The sequence below is a fragment of the Cannabis sativa genome, chromosome 1, assembly GCF_029168945.1.
Source record: "Cannabis sativa cultivar Pink pepper isolate KNU-18-1 chromosome 1, ASM2916894v1, whole genome shotgun sequence".
Lineage (NCBI taxonomy): Eukaryota > Viridiplantae > Streptophyta > Magnoliopsida > Rosales > Cannabaceae > Cannabis > Cannabis sativa.
The window spans coordinates 41,907,061-41,929,419 of record NC_083601.1 but is presented as its reverse complement, the minus strand read 5'-3'; the positions used below and the strand labels follow the sequence as shown (position 1 = coordinate 41,929,419).

Below are 22,359 nucleotides of genomic sequence, written 5' to 3'. Positions count from 1 at the left end.
CAAAATTTTCAGCCCTAGTACTAGTCCCACACTTTAATGAAAATAGTCAAATTTCTATTTTTGGAACAATGAGCTATCATATTTTCTTGTTTTTGGAATATATAAGGGATGCTTTAACAATGGACTTTCTTACCTGGATTTATCAATGAGAGTTCACTGATGTAATCCAATATGTTTTAGTATATGATAGAATTTTTTATTTTAATTTTTTTTAAAGTCGTTTACGTTATAATTATTTAACACATCTATAAACTTCAAAACTAACAATATCTTGTAGAGTAATATCATGCTAGACACAATGGGTGTGGTTCAGGCAATTAGTAGTAACTTAGTTATGGATTTTTATTAGGAAATTTTATTTTATATGCTTAAATAAATACCCTCTAATAAAATTTAGATTCTTAATTAATTTATACAATTAAATACTTTGTTTTCAATTTCTACCCAAAATACCATCTTTTTCATTTCCTTCTCTCTTTGTCTCTTTCTCTTCCTCGCTCTCTCTTCCTCTTCCTCGCACCACTGAGACTACCCAGACCCAGGCACCAAGACCACCAACCACCACCACCAAACCTCCTTTCCTTCACTACTAAACCTCCTCATCTACCCATAAACCCAGACAAAACCCAGAGGCCCAGGACTCGGACCTCCATAGCACTCAAGCGTCCAAAAAACCCAAAGGCCCCAAACCTCCATCTCCGTCTTCGTTTGTGAGCGTCGTCCATACTGAGAAGGCGACCTCGTCTCTGAACCCACCTAGATGCTCACCAGATTTCACCTTCATCTTCATATTCGTGTTTATTTTTTTTTATTGGATTTGTGTTTGTTTCATACCTTGGATAGTTGTGGCTATGATACTTGTTGGCCAAAACGTGCTTGTCGATAGGTTATCGACAGTTTATCGATGATTTATATTTGTGAACACAGTTTTGTCAATTTGACATATATCGATAGGTTATCGATGGCATTTATCGATAGTATATTGATGACATTTATCAATACGTTATTGAGGATTTCTGTTTGTGTATAAAAATAGCAGTGCACACACAAAACCATCGATAACCCATCGGTAATCATATTTTGGCTGAAAAACCATATCCTCCACCACCATCTAATGTCTCAAATAAATACAAATTCAAAAGAGAAAGATAAAGCGAGGAAGAGCTTCTGGTGGTATATACAAATACAAATTATGAAAATAATGTTAAAATAAGTACTCAAATTAGCACAAGATAGTGTTAAACTTATTTTATTATTATTTTGTTTTTTGCTAATTAGGATTTTTGCCTCTTGAACTTTGACATGTATTAAATCATGTCCTTTAAACTTTTTTGGTCGTTAAAAATTCTCCTGAACTATTGAAATTGTTGGATTTAAGGACTTTTATCCTATTTCATTCAATTTTACTGATTCAGTGATTGTCCATGTACTAAATCATGCTCCTTAGACTTTGATATTTACCAAATTATGCCCCTTGAACTTTAACATGTGCCAAATTATATCCCCGAACTTTCATCGATGTAAGACTTTTCTTACTAAAATTAGACAAAGTCTTTAAATCTAATAATTTCAATAATTCAGTGAAACTTTTAACGCTTTTCAAAATTTAGAATACATAATTTAGTATATGTTAAAGTACAGAGCTAAAAATACTAATTAACATTATTATTTTTTTTTTTTAATATTGGCTACAAATGAAGACAAAAGGGTTTAGCTTAGGAGAGGAAAGTTTGAATATAAACGTCTCTTATTTCAACATTGACCTCCCTTCAACTCCACGGGCCCAGATCCGAGGAGTTTTAGAAAACCCTAGCTATATCTTCCTACTATTTTCGCTATATATCTCTCTACTTTCGATACGGAATCTACAGCTCGCAGGTATCCTTACATTTGTAACTATATGTATGTATATATGTTTCGAAAGTTTGTATCAACTTATTTATATCACAGCTGCACGTCGAAGTAATTTCTTACTGTTTTTTTGTTGTTTTCGGATTTGATGGTACCTCACAGTTTGAATCATTTGATGCTAGAATGGGTTTGGTTGAGTTTTGTTTGAGATCTATTTGTTTATGTATAGTTATTTTCAGATAAGCAGATACTCAGTCCGAAATCATTCTTAAATTATTTTTTTCACTTGCTTTTCACCGGGGAAGAACAAATTCAAACAAAACCTAACCAAAACCATCATAGCATCAAATGATTCAAACTGTGAGGTACCATAAAATCCGAAAACAATGGATTAGAGGGCTTTGTGAGCACGTCATTTCCCCGTTTTTTGTTTGGTTTAATGTATATGTATTTATATTATATATAACAAGTTTCCTTATTGATTATACCTAAAATCAGAGTCAGTTGTTTGGGGTATTTCATATGTTTTTTTTTTTTCTTTTCAATAATAAGTGCAATACATTGTGTATTTTTTTTTTTGTGTGTGTGTGTGAGGAAACATTCAATGCAGCGGATAGACATATACCTCATATTTGTTTCATTTGCAAGCTTTGTTCGTCACATTTTACTTTAGATGTAATAATAGATGTTTCTGGTTAATGGCTTTTATTTTCAAATGACATTTTTAGAAGGATTGATTGTTTTGTGGAGGGGTGGGCAATGTGTTTGTTTGCATGGTGTTTATCCACTTCAAGCAGATAAACTGTCTTCTATGTTATCTTCTCGATACATTAACACGGGATTTTAATACTTGTATTCATAATTGTTTGATCTGCAAGCTTGGCTCTTCTGTCACATTATTCTTTTACAAGTATAAAATTGATGTCTTATGTTCCTACTTCCTGGCTTTTGTTTTCGAATTACATTTCTAAAAGGATTGATTGTTTATTGGAGGAGTGGACAATGTGTTTGTTTGCGTGGTATTTATCCATTTCAAGCAGATAGACACTGTCTTCTATGTTATCTTCTCCAGAAATTAAAACAGGAGTTTAATACTTGTATTCATAATTGTTTGATCTGCAAGCTTGGCTCTTCTGTCACATTTTCCTTTTAGAAATATAATAATAGATGTCTCATGTTCCTGCCGTTTGTTTTCAAAATACATTTTTAAAGTATTGATTGTTTTGTGGAGGAGTGGGCTATGTGTTTATAGGCACAGTATTTATACACTACAAGCCGATAAACACTGTCTTCTATGTTATCTTCTCCAGAAATAAAAACAGGAGTTTAATACTTGTATTCATAATTGTTTGATCTGCAAGCTTGGCTCTTCTGTCACATTGTTCTTTTACAAATATAAAATAGATGTCTTATGTTCGTGGCTTTTGTTTTCGAATTACATTTCTAAAAGGATTGATTGTTATGTGGAGGAGTGGGCAATGTGTTTGTTTGCGTAATATTTATCCATTTCAAGCAAATAGACACTGTCTTCTATGTTATCTTCTCCAGAAATTGAAACAGGAGTTTAATACTTGTATTCATAATTGTTTGATCTGCAAGCTTGGCTCTTCTGTCACATTTTCCTTTTAGAAATATAATAATAGATGTCTCATGTTGCTGCCATTTGTTTTCGAAATACATTTCTAAAGTATTGATTGTTTTGTGGAGGAGTGGGCAATGTGTTTATCGGCATAGTATTTATACACTACAAGCAGATAAACACTGTCTTCTATGTTATCTTCTCCAGAAATAAAAACAGGAGTTTAATACTTGTATTCATAATTGTTTGATCTGCAAGCTTGGCTCTTCTGTCACATTTTTCTTTTACAAATATAATAATAGATGTTTTATGTTCCTGGCTTTTGTTTTCGAATTAATTTCTAGAAGGTTTAATTCTTTTGCGGAGGAGTGGGCAATGTGTTTGTTTGCGTGGTATTTATCCATTCATTTCAAGCAGATAGACACTGTCTTCTATGTTATCTTCTCCAGAAATTAAAACAGGAGTTTAATACTTGTATTCATAATTGTTTGATCTGCAAGCTTGGCTCTTCTGTCACATTTTCCTTTTAGAAATATAATAATAGATGTCTCATGTTTTTGCCTTTTGTTTTCGAATTACATTTTTAAAGTATTGATTGTTGTGTGGAGGAGTGGGCAATGTGTTTATCGGCATAGTATTTATTCACTACAAGCAGATAAACACTGTCTTCTATGTTATCTTCTCCAGAAATCAAAACAGGAGTTTAATACTTGCATTCATAATTGTTTGATCTGCAAGCTTGGCTCTTCTGTCACATTTTCCTTTTACAAATATAATAATAGATGTCTCATGTTCCTGCCTTTTGTTTTCAAAATACTTTTTTAAAGTATTGATTGTTGTGTGGAGGAGTGGGCAATGTGTTTATCGGCATAGTATTTATACACTACAAGCAGATAAACAATGTCTTCTATGTTATCTTCTCCAGAAATCAAAACAGGAGTTTAATTCTTGTATTAATAATCATTTGATCTGCAAGCTTGGCTCTTCTGTCACATTTTTCTTTTACAAATATAATAATAGATGACTTATGTTCGTGGCTTTTGATTTCAAATTAGATTTCTAAAAGGTTTGATTGTTTTGTGGAGGATTGGGTAGTGTGTTTGTTTGCATGGTATTTATCCATTTCAAGTAGATAGACACTGTCTTCTATGTTATCTTCTCCAAAAATTAAAACAGGAGTTTAATACTTGTATTCATAGTTGTTTGATCTGCAAGCTTGGCTCTTCTGTTACATTTTTCTTTTAGAAATATAATAATAGATGTCTCATGTCTTTGTCTTTTGTTTTCATTGTTATGTGGAGGAGTGGGCAATGTGGCATAGTATTTATTCACTGCAAGCAGATAAACTGTCTTCTATGTTATTTTCTCCAGAAATTAAAACAGGAGTTTAATACTTGTATTCATAATTGTTTGATCTGCAAGCTTGGCTCTTTTATCACATTTTTTTCTTATGTTTTCTCATTTCATTTTGAAAAGGTTGCTTGTTGTAGGGAGGGCAATAGTGTGTCTGTTTTGCGTGGAATTTTCCCTGTACTAGCTCTTCTTCACATTTTTCTTGAAATTATATATTTTGTGAATGCCCATGTAATTTCAATTTTAGAGAGGATACACATTGGTTTACTGAAAGTGTCATATTTTTTCTTTTGAGATGTGGAGCACAGGTGTTTGCATAATTAGGTGTCTACTATAAAATTAAAATTAGAAAATAGATTTGGTGAAAATGGTCACAATTTGTTAGGGATTCTCATTTGCTTTCAGAGGTGGCCTAGGAACAATTATTTAAGCCTATCTTTTGAATAAATTTGATAAAGATTTAGTCAAGCTAGAACGATAATTGTGTATATGGGGTAATTTAATTTGTTTGGTACTATATTTCACAATCAGCTGAAAAATTAGGACTATTGCTTCAGCAAGGATTATTTAAAATATGGAAATATGGGTAGATATGAAGTTATAAACATGGTCAGATCACTACTACCATAGATTATTTTCCGCTCCTACATAGGATATTTTTTCCTGTATTTGTGCTGTCTTATTTTCCCTTAACGAGATTTCTGTAAATCCCCTAGCAAGCGTTTGAATTGCACATCTTTCTTCCTGCCTCATTTATAATCTTTGAAACCAGAGATACTAAAGTTCTCCCACTTATGCAGCTATGGCTGGTTTGGCTCCAGAAGGATCTCAATTTGATACTTGCCAATACGATGCTAAAATGACCGAGTTGTATGTTCTCGCTCGCCATAATCTTTTTCTTAGTGTTCAAAATAGTTACATTTTCCACCTGATTGTAATTATGATCTGATGTCCCTGCTAATGAGTTTTGTTGCACATTAATTAAATTAGGCTTTCAACAGAGAGACGGGATTTCTTCAAACCATATGACGAGGTCTTTGAAACTTTTCATATAATGGGTTTGAAAGAAAACCTTCAAAGGGGCATATATGCTTACGGTACTTTTCTTGTTGTTTTATCTTTCATATATGCATGTATATGACATTTCCCTATCTTTTGTTGCAAACATTTTCAAATTCATATTCTTGCTAATCTGTAAGTTGTTTCAGTTAATGAATTTGTATATATATTTTTCAAGGAACAATTTAGTTGGCGGTTGCTATTGGGGTGGAATTTTATTATTTTATCTTGGATTTTTTTTAAAAGGTTTTGAGAAGCCTTCTGCTATCCAGCAAAGAGGAATAGTTCCTTTTTGTCAGGGACTTGATGTGATTCAACAGGTTCAGTGTGGAACTGAAAAAACTGCAACCTTTTGTTCTGGTATTTTGCAGCAACTCGATTATGATGTGGTCCAGTGCCCAGCTCTGGTTTTGGCTTCGACTACGGAGCTGGCACAACAGATAGAGGAGGTAATGCGAGCTCTTGGTGACTACCTTGGTGTTAAGGTTCAAGCTTTTGTGGGTGGGACGAGTGTTCGTGAGGATCAACACATCCTTAAAGCTGGTGTGCACGTTATTGTTGGCAGACCTGGTCATGTATTTGACATGTCGCGAAGGCAGTCACTTTGTCCTGACTATAATAAGATGTTTGTGTTAGATGAAGCTGATTAGATGCTTTCCTGTGGTTTTAAGGATCAGGTTTGTTTTTTTTTCTCTTTTTAAATGTTGATTCTAGTCTTCATATTTGGATTTAATACTGTATAAGTATGTGTGCTCTGTAACTTATGTGCACTTGTTTAATATTTGCTGTGCTCCAAAGATGGCTTTCAGTTTGCCAGATATACGATATATTCCAGCTCCTGCCATCAAAGGTTCAGGTTGGTATATTTTCTGCAACAATGCCACCTGAAGTTCTAGAGATTACCAGGAAGTTTATGAACCAACCTGTGAGGATTCTTGTAAAACGTGATGAACTCACCCTTGAAGGTCTTAAACAATTCTATGTCAATGTTGAGAAGGAAGACTGGAAGCTCGAAACACTTTGCAATCACCACGAAACTCTGGCCATCATCTGTCATTTTTGTAAACACAAGGCGCAAGGTGGACTGGCTTACTGACAAGATTAGAGGCCGTGACCACAGTGTCTCCCCCACACTCGGTGAAATTGACCCAAACACTCGTGACATAATCATGCAGGAGTTCTGTTCCGGCTCCTCTCGTGTCCTCATTACCACTGATCTGTTGGCCCGTGGCATTGACGTGCAACAAGTCTCTCTTGTGATAAACTACGATTTGCCTACTCAGCCTGAAAACTACCTTCATCGAATAGGGAGGAGTGGTAGGTTTGGAAGAAAAGGTGTTCCGATGAACTTTGTGACCAAGGACGATGAGAGAATGTTGTTCGACATTCAGAAGTTCTACAATGTGGTCGTGCGAGAGGAGCTCCCACAAAATGTTACTGATCTTCACAGAAGATCTCTTTTATTTCTACGTAGAGGGCTATAAGTCATTTTGCTGATCTACCAACTACTATTTATCATTGCTCATCTCTCATATTCCCATTTACTAGTGTCCTAACTTAATTTTTGAAGATCATATATGACCACTTTAAATCATATGTTTTTTTGCACAATATTGTTTCAAATTTTGTTTCCAATTTAAGCTTTGCATTATATGTTTATTTTTTCTGGTGAATTTTTTTATATGGAAATATATGTTTTTCTGGATCTTATGTATTTTTTTCATACTGATCTGCTTTCATCTAATCGATTCTCAAGATACCTGCTTCTTCGACAACAAAAAAGTCTCTTTTATATCTTGAATTGCATAAGCTGTCTTGTGGATTTTAGGTTTTAGTTCGATCATAAAAGTATACTAAATGTTTACACGTATATGGTTGAATCTTGGAGTTTTAAGTATGCCTAGTACAAAGTTAAGATGTCATGATTTTTTCTTTTTTTATTCTTTTTCTAAGTTTCAAATTAAATTTGCTTTTATTGCCATCCCCAACCTACTTTCCATCTTCCAATATTTGTTTTTCATACAAGGACTGAAATGCTAAAGAAATATGGTTAGTTTTTCAGTTCTTCTTTCTCAAATTTATGATAATCATAAATGCGCGTATGAGTGTCAACGAAAATATGATTGGTACACCAATTATTTCAGATTAAAACTTTTGATTAATAATTTACTTTAATAAAACTAAAAATTAAAAAATTACGACATTTACTAAAATGAAGTGTGAGAATTAGAAAGACACTAAAAATTCTTTAAAAAGAACTATCAAATCTGTGGTGGGTAAACAAAGATAATACATTCATAATTAAAAAAACAGATGAAGATTATGGCACAATCAACACCACTCAAATTTTCTCATTGTCACAACAACAAAGCCAACAATGCATCAAATACCCAAAATAAAAAACTTGGGGTAGTCAATGGGCAGTTGTACCAGTCTAAAAAAGATAAAGAAAATTTAGTGTAGTAGTACTATTAGTATAGGAGTAGTAGTAGTGTTGTAATAAGAGAGGTGGTCCCCTCAACAAGCTTTCAAGTCTCAAGTCTCAACCGCTTATTTTTCACAGACAAATTTTATCTCTGCACACTTATTTGGACACCTTTTGTTCCCTCCCTTTTCATTACAAATCAATCTGTCCATCTCCACAATTTCATTTTATTTTCCCATGTCAAAGTTTGTGATTCTATCACTTCTATGCATCATATCTGGATTGATGATTAAGATCTGAACTAGTTCTAGTTTTGCACAGACCAAACCAGAAAGACCCTATTGGTTGTTTTAGTAAACATTTAGTTTGTTATCATACCTTTTGTCCTTGCATTTTTTATGGGATCTCTCTCTCTCTCTCTCTATCTCTCTCTTAAAAGTTGTAACAGTCAACTTGTAACAATAATTCCACGTGTATGTAAAGTGAATGGTGAGAGAGTCAAAGAAAGCAGCAATAACAATCGCAGCCATCTAATATTCCACAACCTCCTAATACAAATTTCTAACTCCTCACTCTATTATTAATGAAAGATATATATCACTATTTTTTTTTTCTTATTTTTTTAAAAATTTTTACTTTTTTTTATTAATTTCAAATATATAATATTAAGGGAATATATACAAATTCCCATAAAAATAATTATTAAAATTTAAAATAATTAATAAAATATATTTAAAACAATAAATAATATCTTATGAATATAAAAAATAAATAATAAATTTTAAAAAAAATAAAATAAAAGTATTTAGAGTATTAGCTATAACATGTTTTTAATACAGTTGTTTAATTTTTTTTTTGTGAATGTTCTAATTATATAAAACGTGCCACATCAGTGATAGTATTAGTGACAGTGGCCAAATTATTCATAACTTTTTTCACATCAAATTAACTATATTTTATTACTATGTATACCCACGAAATTCAGCTCTTCCAAAAACATTTATATTTTATAATATTATTAATTAATTAATTAAATAGATAAATAGTTGCATACCTATTATTCACGCCCCCAAGAAAAAAAAAAAAAAAAAGCAAAGAGACTCAAAAACAAAAATAAAAACCCTTCTCTGTCCTCCATTTTCACACCTCCTCTCACCTTTTTTTCTTTCTTTCTTTCTCTCTCTCTCTCTCTCTCTACAAATGGAGAACTTTAGATCTCGATCGTGTAGAGATGGTGGCGGAGGAGGAGGGATGCAGATGGATGTTTACTACGGGAACAGAGCAGCTCCGACGAGTATGCGCGATCTGAGATGCTATAGCGCCAATTACGCCGGCTCATCGGCTCCGGCACCGGCAAACGAAGCGAAGATCAAGAAAGTGAAAAGCGGTGTTGGTTCGACATCGAAGAGCTGGAGCTTGAACGATCCTGAGTTGCAGAGGAAGAAAAGAGTGGCTGGGTATAAAGCTTACGCTGTTGAGGGAAAGATGAAAGGCTCTTTTCGTAAAAGCTTCAGGTGGATCAAAAGTACTTACACTCAAGTCATCTATGGCTGGCGCTGATCATTTCGGTATTTTTATTTTTTTTCTCATTTTCTTTAATTTGTTCTATTAATTAATATTTATATAGTATATAATTAATTAATTATATATATATTTAGCCTTCTACCTTCTGGGTCTGAGTTCTTCTAGTTCATGGTTAATTGTTATGAACTGTTAAGTTCTAATAAATTTCTATTGAAAATCCTATATTAGTTGTTGTTGGATCTTAAAGCTAATCTGAACAAATAATGATAATAATAATAATAATAATTATAGCAATTATATCATTTTTGATGTTTGTCCTGTTCAATTTTTTTTGATCATTCTCTATACTTTTTGGTTTGACCACAAAAATGCATAAATAAATAAATAACATTCTTGATAAACAAGTTTGGCTAAAAACAGGTTTTATATTATTTATTGTTATTTTTAAAGGCATATAATGTAATCTCAATCTATTTTACTCTTTAATTAATGGAAAATTGTGTCCAATTGAGATGAAACAGCTCTTTTCTTTACTCGTTCGACCACTAATTAAGTTCTTATTTATTCTCTCTCTAAGACACACACATCAAATATTTTATTACAATTTTAGTAACCATACTTAATTAGTTTAAAGTTGCAATCAAATTTAAAACCTAATGAAAAGAAAGAAAAAGAAAATTGGTGTTTAAAGAGAAGAGATATTTTTCAGCATAAAAGAAAAGGCAAGAGATATTATTTTCAACAAGTTGATTGGATTTGGCGTTCCCAACAAGAAACAATTTCGATTCATTTGTTGGAAGAAGCTGTTATTGTCTACTAAATATCATTATTTGTTGGCTAAAAAACAAAAGAAAAAATAAATATTTTTTTTTAAATGAAAATAAAATACTTTTAAACGTACAATTTTTTTAGCCAATAATAATAATAGTTGCTACAAAACTTTTAATGTCCATTGCTACCAAATTTACAATAATAAATAAGTTATAACGAATAATGATGAGTAGTTTGGCAGTAGTCATATCGGTCCACTTACTAAATCATAAATATATATCTCATCGCATATATTACTATCACTAATATTAGCATTTATGTAGATTGCGTAAATAAATTGTAAAATTGTGTTTACTAAATAAAATAAAAGAAGTGCTATTATCAACTTTTTATATATTCCATAGTTAATCTTTGTTTTCAAAAAAATATATGTAAAGATATATTTTGTCAATTTTCTTATGACAATATTTGTTATATATCTACATTTTTTTATGTAAGTTTTTTTTAAAAAAATTGAAAATAGGTTTTAAAGTTTATTTAACACGCTAGTGGTAATTGAAATATTAGGATCGAATTCTATTTTTGATATAATTAACTATTCATAATTTTTTAAAATAAAATTGTACATATAATGAGTATTGTTATAAAAAAAATTTTAAAAAATATTTGATCATTTTAGATATAGAGATTAATTAAGAGATATTAAGAAAATATTGTAATTAACAATAAGTAAAGAATAATTGTGTACAAAATTGACTTGAAAGTTCTGTTTGTTTGTTGTGACATTTTTTTGTTCCAAATGGTGGATTTTTTTTTTTTTTATATATATATATATATAATTGCAATATTGGAAGAGAAGAAAATTAGAAACTTTTTTATCTTTTAAGGGGGAAAGAGAAATTTGAATTTGCTATATATGTTGAAATCTTATTATAATTAATGGTTGTCCAAATTTTCCAGTTTGAGTTTTGAAATATAATATAGGGTTTAGCAGCCAAAAATTTCTGACTACGTAAACCAACGTATTACAAAAGCCTCTCCATACATATAGTCAATGGGCAAAGATGATTAATGTCACATCACTTGGGTAATTAGTGTTAATTAAGTCAATAAAAATATCACTTGTAATTATCACCCTCATAAATACCAATCAATTTCTTTAAACTACCATCAATAAAAATATTACTCCAACTTTTTCATGTTCCAGAAAGTTGCTAGAGATACCAAACAAAAACCTTAATTACTTGTTGTAAAACATATAAAATAATAGAGACAAATATAATTTCATTTCATTCTTTACGTTAAAATGTTCCAAACTTAGCTACTTTTATTTTATTACTTTAATCGACGATCGAGAATTTAAAATCTCAATATGCACAATCTTGTACAGCATTTTTGTCTAAAATATTATATCGGTTAATAGATTGAATAATATAATATTATTATAAACTATGGGAGACAGCAAAATAATAATAAAAATTATTATTATTATTAACAGTGGTATTTAAGAATTTGATGAACCAAATTAAAACATTAACATAATTTTGTGATCTAACAAATAGGGGGATTTTATCAAAACAATGATGTAATAATGAAGATGATAATAATATATAATAAGATTAAATATTTGGGTCTCATATCATATCATATCCACCGACCTCATTTTAATACAACCCAACTGGGAATTAGAGGTAGATAGAGTACTAGTAGTCGGTTATCACAAATAATTAATATATTATAGATTAATTAATAACTTAATTAGCTTAGATGACAAATACTAAATTGGAAATTGCTTTTTCAAATATATATGGATAACAATTTCTAATAATTCTCTAACTTGTAACAGTTTTCAATTTAGTTTATAATATTATTTACATAATTAATTAAAAGAAATCGTATTTTTGTAATTGTTTCCACATTTTCTAAATTTAGTATTTTATTTTTAAAATACTTGGTCAATTTTTTCAAATTCCCCTATTATTAAAAATAAAAACGTAAATATCTATTTTTTTATTATTTTTTGGAGAAGTCTTACCCTTTTGAAAGATATCTACCCAGTTATTAAAATGAATAATTCCCATGTTTTCTTAAAAATAATAATAAAATAAAATGAAAAGGTTATATAAAATAGAGAATTCCCACGTGTCATGTCACCATATGTGCATTTGCGCACATGGATGCTCGATAACATAATCCCAACTTGCAATCGCAGTCCCTTCCAGAAAATGTCAACTCATCTATTATCTAAATTTTTTTAAGGGTTTTAAAAAAAATCATTAGTCTACAATAATATTTTGGTAGAATTTTTGTCATTTTTAGTATCTAAACAAATTAATTTATTTTTTTTATAATCTACTTGTTTAAGATTATTTATAAATATTTAAAAAAATTTAAATAATATAAAGTTTAAATAATTACTTATCACGTGTATAAGATAAAATAATTTTACATATAATAAAATATTTAAATTTTATTTGTAGTATTATAAATAATTAAAACATTTCTTAAAATATATAGATGATCTTAAATAACTATTACATACATAATTAAAAAAATAAATAAAAAAATTATTTTCAATATCAAAATAAATAAAAAATCTACAAAATACTATTTTAAAAGAATATACTATAGACTTACCCAAAATTATTATTAAGAGGAAACTTTAATTATTTTAATTAGAATACTTTCGATTTATTTTGCATTAATTTATTTTTTCAATAATTGTTGTGTTAGGAAGAAGATTAACTGGTTTGATCTCTTTTCGGCTGTGCCGCAGTTAATAAGATTTTTAATTGCTCTGATAAAATATAAAAAAGAAAACCTCCTCCTCCACTGCCGTACCATCACACCTTACTGCCATTCTCTTCAACTACTCAAATGGATTTACTATATATTTATATCCATTGAAGGAAATGGAAGATGAATGATTATGATATTATTAAAAATTGTAACACATTTTTACAATGCTCAATTAAGTCTAATTTTTTTTTACACATTTATAGAAAAATTTACTTTAATTTTTTTTAGATAATTGTAAAATATTTTTAGAATTTTCTAAATATGAAAAATAGAATAGAATAAAAGCATTTTTTTTGAAAATTTTAATCTAAAATTTTCTAATTATACATGCTTAAAAATATGTAGAAGTGTATGGATAAAATCCATAGAAAAATCTAAAGAAAATAATTGTAACTTCAAATGCTTGAAAGGCAGCAACTATAAATAGGCATAAGAGTTCTAAATTGTAATACAACACCAAAAAGCCAAAGCTAAATCAATAAAAGCTTACTGCTTCTTTACACACAATTCTCTTTTTAAAACTAAACTATTCTCGTATACTAAATCAACAACTAATCATCATCACTGTTACCATAATAACCATTAAACTCTTATTTATCATATCCACTTATTCAAATCTAAACTAATACAAATTAATTCTTAAACTATGATACATACAATACAATGATTTTTATATGTGATTTTCTAAAGAAACAACAATATTGGAATCTTAGCATAATGAGCAAAGGTTATCTAATTTTTGTCCTATATTGTGTTTGAGTGTTTCGTTCTAAGTTTGGTTGAAGAGAAAATGGTAAACCGTAAACTCACTTATTATTGATATTTAAATCCGGTAGAATAATTTTCATTATCTTTTACATTATAGAGTTTTGAGATTCATTTCGTTGTGAGATTTCTTTATATTATATATAAATATATATATCTTTTACTAAATTAATTTCATTTGTCACAAATCATATTTCATTGGTGCCTCCTAACTGCTTGAGAAGCAATAATTAATTTTTTTTTTAATTATTTTTAAATAAATATTTAAGTTTAATTTTTTATGATAATAATACTTAATTAACTATTATATGTCAAGTTATTATCTACTATTATTTTTTTATTAATATATTTAAATTAATTTTTAAAAAAAATAATAATTTAAATATTATTACCGTAAAAATTTAAATTTAAATATTTATTTACATATTATTTTATTTAATAATACATATCTTCGACTTTTTTATTTAAAGTGAAGCAAACAGTAGCAAATGTCAAATCTCTACTTTTAATTCACTTTATATGTAGGAGTTGTTTTTCAGAACCAAAAAAAAAAACAAAAAGAGATATAGGAGTTTTCTTCTTTTTTAAATGTTTTTTCTTTTTTGGTTCGTAACTCTATTTTCCTCTTTCTTTATTAAGTTGATTTTAGGAATTTCAGAAGGTTGTTTATAAGAATTTTGAATTCTAGTTATCAATCTTTCCAAATGTATGTTTGGTTTTATTGTATTTTACTGTACACTACAATTAAAAAATAAAATTATTTAGAATTATGTCCTTCCTTGTAAGATGACTAACACATTTTTGTGACTTCTTAATTATTATCAATAAAAATTTCGATCATTTTATTAAAAAAAATAAAGAAAAAAGTTTTTTAATTTATTTTAATCGTATATATATAATTTAGAAATTTCTGTAAATTTAAACTTTATTCAAATATTTATGCATATAAGAAAAAAAAAGGCCATCACGTATGAAAAAAATATTGTGAAATTTTATAATACACCCCCTTAAAATATATATCGATATATTTAAGACATCCTACAAAATTTTAAAAAATTCACAAAAGTTTAACACACCGAAAATTGCGTTCAAGCAGTGTGTTGCACGCGAAACTATTTTATTTTATACGCGTGTAAAAATAAACTATTTAAACATTGTTTTCTATATTGTAAATTATTCTGAATCTTTCAAAATTTTGTAGAATACCTTAAATAGTATAACGTACATGAATATGAAAAAAATTAGACTAAATTTTTTTTTGGATGCCGAAACAAGTAGAGGTGCATCAGTACATTTTTTTTTAAGGGGGTGCATTGTAGAATCACCCAAAAATATTTAAATATAAAATTTTAATATTATAAATTATTAAAAAATTCTACCATGCACACCCTTAAAAAGGTCCCTATTTGTTTTTAGTTAAATTTTTTCTTATGTTCATGTACGTTATAATTATTTAAGACATCCTGCAAAATTTTAAGAAATTTAAAAAAATTTAACACGTTGAAAACAGACTTCAAAGAGTGTGTTGTACGCGTGACTATTTTATTTTATATGCGTGTGAAATACACTATTTGAACATTACTCTCTATATGGTAATTATTCTGAATTTTTTAAAATTTTATAAGATATTTTAAATAACTATAACGTATACAAATATAAAAAATTTGGACTAAAAAATTCTTCTTGATGCTGAAACAAGTAGTATATCTGTGCATCCTTTTTAAAAAGTGCATTGTAAAATCACCCTACTTTAAACTATTATTTTTTTTGATAATTTACTAATAATCTTAAATATCTACAATTTATACAATAATGAAAAACAGAAAAAAAATCTTCTAAATACTGAACAAAATAAAGAATGTGCCAACAAAATAACTCTTCATAGTACTATTTTCAAGTATGTGATGTGTGTGCCCTAAATATTTCTCTACATCTATAAATAAATATTCACCTTTTCATATTTTTTTTAGTATCATCGCTCCTTACTTAACATGAATAAAAAAACTATAATATAAATAAATTGGAACTCTAAAATTTCATTTTCTTTTTGTAAGACTTACAATATAATATTTAAAGGCAATCATTTTATTTATTAGGAAAAGTTAAAAAGGAAAATGATATTTGTACATTTTCTTACATTTTTCATATTTTTATTAAAAAGAAAAAAGAAAAGTAAAATGTATCAAAAATTATATCTGGTGTTTATTCATTTATTCATAAACGTATCAACATCTATACAATTTAAATTCATCTACATATTTTCTCTCCAAAAAAAAAAAATCATCTACATATTTTGAGGCTCCCAAATTCATTCATAAAATCCTTTAATAAAAAACTGCATTCACAACCTGTTCACACTTGTGCATTAAAATATGCAGTAGGATATATATTCAACATCATAGCAGTGTACCCAGATCATATAATATTTATTAAAAAAGTTGTTAAAAATAGGGATTTATTGTTTAATATTTAGAATTAATTAATAAGAGAGGGAGCCAGTAAAACAAAAATAGTAACAAACAAGCAATCATGCACAACTTAAATTGAATATGCATCAGGAATAGGAATATTGATTTACTTACAGTTTACAGCTATTTTTGTTTCACCACAAACATAGCTTATAATGGTTGATGAACAAAGAAAGAACATACGTGACATAAAAGAAGTTAAAAAAAAAAAGAACAAAATGAAACGAGGTTGAATATAACTCAAAATGTATTAACAAAAGCCTTTTTTTTTTACTTTTCTTTTTTTCTCAGTTTTACCTGGGTGGTAAGTAGGGTAGGATTTTAGGGCATCCACTTCTGCTTCTGAATTTTCTTTTATTTGCGTGCTTTGTTACAGTGATTGAAAAAACAAACCCCAGCGTTGTTGAAGCTCCCCCTACAAACATTGTAGACTAGAACAAAGCAAATTCAACTCCAAGTGCGTGATAATGGATTGGATGGATGTATACCATTTTTAAAAATTTACAGTGGGGAGAGAGGGACGGATATCGATTTGAGAGTGACTGCTCCTAATACTGAACCCTCTCATCGTTGTTAAAATTCAGGCTCTCCATGCCTCTAAGAGTGGACTCTAAGTTCTTTGTGTTCGAAACATTTCTTGAAGAAGATGTACGGTTCTGCTCCGATGACACAATAGGTGAACTTCTCTGCCCGCTTGGAATTTTACGTAGTGTGCCTGCGCTTGCATCAGTGGTTTGAGGGCGTGAAACATCTGACTCGTTGGTGATCATCCCTGGATCACGGCTGCTAGAGATGACAGGCCTCCTTGATGACCCACTTGAGCGCATGAATTGTGAGCTTGATAACTGCACGAGTTTAAGCAGGATAAACAAGCTGATTAAGTTCCAGCTTGAGCACAATGAATAACGTAAGTGAACAAACACAGTTTTAGTTCTCTCAGAAATTAGATGATGATCGTGCCATAAGGGGAAGCAATTGAACTACAATGACGCTAGTGAAATGACAGGAAACTAAGTCCCGACTGTTGCATTGCATTGACGTTATGAATAACCTCGGCAAAGACATAAAAGGCAAAACTCTTGAAAGCAGATAAAACAGCACTTACCATTGCATCTTTTGACATGGCTGGATCATTTGCAACCGGACTTTTTTGTCTCAACAAGCTTCCAGTATTTACCATGGGACCAGAGTGTCTCCTACGAGAGGGATCTCCAGATGCCCAACCTGCAGATCTACCGTCTTCCAAGCCTTCGTGAAAATAAGCAAAAGATTACTAAACGTTAGTATTTTGTATGAATAGATATGAATAGATAGCAACATAAAGAACAAGCATTCTGATTCTAACTATGTACAACATTAAATGTATAAATAAACTGCACGACAGTAATACCAGCGTGTCTATTATCAGCACTTGCGATAGCTGGAGGTATGCCAGAACTTGGCCCCGCACCAGTAACCTACAGAAGAATGGTAATGAAAAATTTAAGATTTGTCCCGCGGTAATTTATATATACCAGAGCACTAGCAACCAACAAAATACAGTAGTGACTTACAACAGTACGACTGGGGGGAGTGGCAATTTGGGATTGCTGGTATTTCAAGATGGTCCAATCGAAAACATAATCAAACTGAAAACCTGTACCAAAAGTATATATACATAAAGAATGTATAAAAGTGAAAAATGGAAGCTGGGTGTGGATACTGCTAAGGTAGAAAATTAGATGTCCTGAATAACAAAAATTAGAAGACTACCTTCACGAATGAAAAGATCACGAAAGAGTCTCTTTAAATAGGCATAGTCTGGCTTATCATCAAACCGTAGAGACCGACAATAGTGGAAGTAAGATGCAAATTCTGTAGGATAGCCACGACATAAGGCCTAAAGAAGAAAGAACGAAGGATCAGTAAGATTCCAAGACATACAATTTAATGCCAATCAACATATTCCCATTCTAACACCATGATACCTCAATTGAAGTTTGAACTTTCTTCTCACTGATCTTCTCATACTTCTGTTTCTTAGTTCCTGCTTTCAATCCCTGCCATGGAAGACTGATAAAGAAATAGGTCATAACAATAGAAACTAGAAAAGAACTCGTTAAGAAAACAGAACAGTAAGGAGCAAGAATATTCACCTTCCTCTCAAAAAATACATAAGAACGTAACCAAGTGATTCTAAATCATCCCTTCGGCTTTGCTCTGTACAGAAGAAGAATGGAAAAAAAAAAAAAAATCCAATATCAATCAGGTAACAATGAGGCTAAAAAAAGTTAGTTGTTGGATAACTACAAGTAAATCTAGTAGACAGACTACATGCACATGATTGCAAGGGTAAAAAATAATTGGCTTACCAATGCCAAGGTGAGTATTCATACTAGCATATCTAGCAGTTCCTGTCAAATTCTTATTTTCTCTGCAATTATACAAGGGTCAGTACTTTGTGAAAATAGCAATAAAAACTTTCGAAATAATTGAAAATAGAAAATGAGGCCAATAGAGAAGAGATAATAGAATATTAAACATTTAAATATTGTAAATGCTAACCTGTAAGGAATATGTTGATGAGTTGAACTATCTCTATACTTCTTAGCAAGACCAAAGTCAATGACATAGACCTAACAAAGGAGAGAGTTTATAGTCATGCATTCATATACTATTACAACAAAAGGAACTAAATTTTAATTAAAATTCCAAAATACCTGATTTGCACGCCTCCCTAAACCCATGAGAAAATTATCAGGCTTGATATCTCGATGTAGAAATGATTTTGAATGAACAAATTCCACACGGTTGATCTAACATAAACCAATTATTAATAAAAGAAACAGAAGGGTTAAAACGTAAAGGCAAGAAGAAATTGCACTATATATTCATTAATACCATCTGATCCGCAAGCATGAGAACAGTCTTCAAAGATAATTTCCTACTGCAGAAGTTGAATAAATCCTCAAGACTAGGTCCCAGTAAATCCATCACCAGAACATTGTACTCTCCTTCAGTCCCAAACCATCTTACGTTTGGAATTCCAGCTGCAATTGTTAAGAAATGGTCAGACAACAAATATATCTGCCGCATGAGCACAGCAGCATAAAGCCATTATCTAAACAAAGGCAAAGAAAAGGGTAAGGGCCATTACTTCCTCCCTGTAATATTTTGTACAGCTTTGATTCATATAGCAATTGAGGATGTTTCGTCTTGATATTTTCCTGCACAAAAAGAGAATTATGGATATAATCACTATGAGGTCATAATTTACATTCTCATATCATTATATGAGCAAGCGCCAAATAAAAGGTAAACAAATAAACGAATACATACACTCAGTTTTCAAGAATTAAAAGGAAACGTCTACCATGATAAAGATCATCAAAGTAGAAAAGTAAAATGCGACAACATTCATGCTTTAAAGCACCAAAAAAACAGATTTCGAAGCACAGTTAATAAAATATATCACTCTAAAACTATGTATTCCAAGAAAACTAATATATTGGAAGAGCGATAAAAACCCCTAATGTGTATAACAGTGTTCTAGGCCAAGGTGAACTTGAATCATGATTGATACTTCACAAAACCTTTTATAACCTACCAAATTCAAGTCATCAACAGCAATTTGGAACGAACTATTACTAATAACCCCATACCACAGAAAAAAAATAATAATCAAAAGCTATGTCAATCGGAAGCCAAATTCCTAAAAACAGAATCTGGAATCAACACTCTAATTTCGAAAACGAAAAAACAATAAATTGAATTGAACAAAATAGAAAGAAAAGAATTACTTACAAGCTTTATCGCAACCTCTTCATTCGTTTGAATATTAGTACCTAAACAATTAAGGGGGGAAACGAAGTAACGAATAATAATCAAAACAAAATACGAATACAGAAGGAAAATCAGAAAAGGAAAGAAGAAGAAGATTAAAATGAACAAACCGAGATAGATCTCTCCAAACGATCCACTACCGATCTTCCGGCCGAGTCGAAACTTTCCTCCAACTCGAGCATCCATAGGAAAATAAGAAAATCAAAGATCACGATCAAACTGAAGTAGTCCACAAAAGATAACCCTAGGCAGCCCTAGGAAGATTGTTCAGAAAATTCCGATGGCCGTAGCTCAAGGATTGACCGGCACTCGAAGAATTGGTATGTGTAGATATATCAGATGAAGAAGAAAAGGTGGGTTTGGGGGCATATTAGGAAAGATCGTCAACTTTCTCTCTCTAGGAATTTAGGTCATAGTGAGAAGAAGAAGAAGAAGAAACCAAAGGCATCGTCATCTTTCTCTCTCTCTCTCTACCTCGCCGTTTAGACCAAGAAAACCGGAATTTTGTTCTAGCCTTTTTATGGAAAGAAGAATAAGTTATTAATTAAAATTTAAAATTTAAAAAATAAAATAAATTAAAGGAGCTTCTTTTTTCTTTATTGTGATTAATATATTAAATTGAGGTGACAGAGACGGTAAAATTAATATTCCAGATTATTAGAGAGAGGGATTATCGTCTAATTTAGTATTTACTGCCAGTCCCATCCTCCCCACTCTCAGTTCCCATACAAACACGTTACTTTATTTCTTTTGTCGTTTTCTTATTTTTGTTGTCGTTTATGTGTTTTTTGAAAATAAATAAGATTACTATTGTAGTGTCTTGTCCTCTAAACTTTTCTTCATATTAAAAATTTTTCACGAAATAAATAAAATGTTATAAATATCTCCTCTAGTTAAATTTTATTTATTTTTTAATATTTTAATTATGTGACTATAAATTATAAGTATAATTTTAGTACAAAAAATTATTTAACATCTTTAAATTATTTGAAATCTAAATTATTGATATTAAATATACAAATATTAACTTTAAGAATCTACATATATATTTTCATAATTCATTATTACACTGCTATTATGTATATACTTTTTGTCTAAACTTGAGTTAAATTATCTTTTTGTTAGTGTTATATCAATAAATTGTGTAATAAATTGAAGTGAATATAACTACAAAAGGATATTTACAAAATTTTTTATAATTCAAGAAGAAATTTCGTAAAAAAATTAAAGTGACAAAACTCCACATGGGCCATAATTATGAGGATAAATCCTATTTATTTATTTTTTATTTTATTAAGGTTGTCGTTTATGTGCTAAGTATCCAATAATCTCTCTTCCTTTGCCCTCCAATTAATATTAATATATAATTATTATAAATCTTTAATACTCATTAAATAGTTTTTCTTTTTAATAGAACCACCAACTCTATCTATCTGCTGAGCTATTATCCTCACCCTCAAGTCAAATAAGTCTTTATCATATAATTCAAAAAAAAAAAACATATTAAAATAAGCAAGAACAGCCCTATATATCCAGAAGAATATCCATCTTAAAGTCAAAAATAAGTTCAACATCTACTTTTCTAAATATATATACATCTAAACCAAATCAAAATCATGAGGCAGCAGTAGATATGATATAATATCCTCAAGTCAAATAAGGTAATCTACTTTCAGTTTCAGTGCATATACTGAACTAAATTATGTGTTAGTCATATATACTATAATAGAACAAAGGGATATTGGCGGCTAAACCCCCCAAACTTTTGGGTTTGTGACAGTTAACCACCAAAACTCAAATTTTGGTAAGCTACTGACTCCGTTTCTTTCTGCTTGTCCAAAAATCATAGTTAAAGTGCGACATGTCCACGCGTACACACTTGTACACGTGGCAAATTTTAGTTAATTACGTAATATTAATTTTTTAAAAAAATTAAAAATATT

General features: G+C 29.9%; 3 protein-coding genes and 1 pseudogene across 3 annotated transcripts; 3 read left to right on the top strand and 1 right to left on the bottom strand.

The window, feature by feature from the left end:
* Positions 1 to 1,718: 1,718 nt before the first annotated feature.
* LOC115707016 (eukaryotic initiation factor 4A-6-like) lies at positions 1,719 to 7,501 on the top strand (annotated as a pseudogene).
* On the top strand, positions 5,586 to 6,425 carry LOC133028992 (eukaryotic initiation factor 4A-13-like). The gene is made up of 4 exons (XM_061109930.1): positions 5,586 to 5,653; positions 5,774 to 5,880; positions 6,089 to 6,354; positions 6,408 to 6,425. Exons 1-4 carry the CDS (start codon positions 5,586 to 5,588, stop codon positions 6,423 to 6,425), a joined length of 459 nt encoding a protein of 152 aa, XP_060965913.1.
* Positions 7,502 to 9,338: 1,837 nt separating the features above from the next.
* LOC115707277 (uncharacterized) lies at positions 9,339 to 10,093 on the top strand. The gene has a single exon (XM_030635188.2). It carries the CDS (start codon positions 9,468 to 9,470, stop codon positions 9,825 to 9,827), a length of 360 nt encoding a protein of 119 aa, XP_030491048.1. The 5' UTR covers positions 9,339 to 9,467; the 3' UTR covers positions 9,828 to 10,093.
* Positions 10,094 to 16,636: 6,543 nt separating this feature from the next.
* LOC115707012 (casein kinase 1-like protein 2) lies at positions 16,637 to 21,062 on the bottom strand. Its single transcript, XM_030634806.2, has 14 exons — positions 20,527 to 21,062; positions 20,378 to 20,418; positions 19,731 to 19,800; positions 19,475 to 19,623; positions 19,294 to 19,389; positions 19,139 to 19,209; positions 18,946 to 19,007; positions 18,730 to 18,793; positions 18,562 to 18,646; positions 18,347 to 18,473; positions 18,148 to 18,230; positions 17,985 to 18,051; positions 17,700 to 17,842; positions 16,637 to 17,439 (listed from the first exon to the last, which is right to left on the bottom strand). Exons 1-14 carry the CDS (start codon positions 20,600 to 20,602, stop codon positions 17,143 to 17,145), a joined length of 1,431 nt encoding a protein of 476 aa, XP_030490666.1. The 5' UTR covers positions 20,603 to 21,062; the 3' UTR covers positions 16,637 to 17,142.
* Positions 21,063 to 22,359: the final 1,297 nt, after the last annotated feature.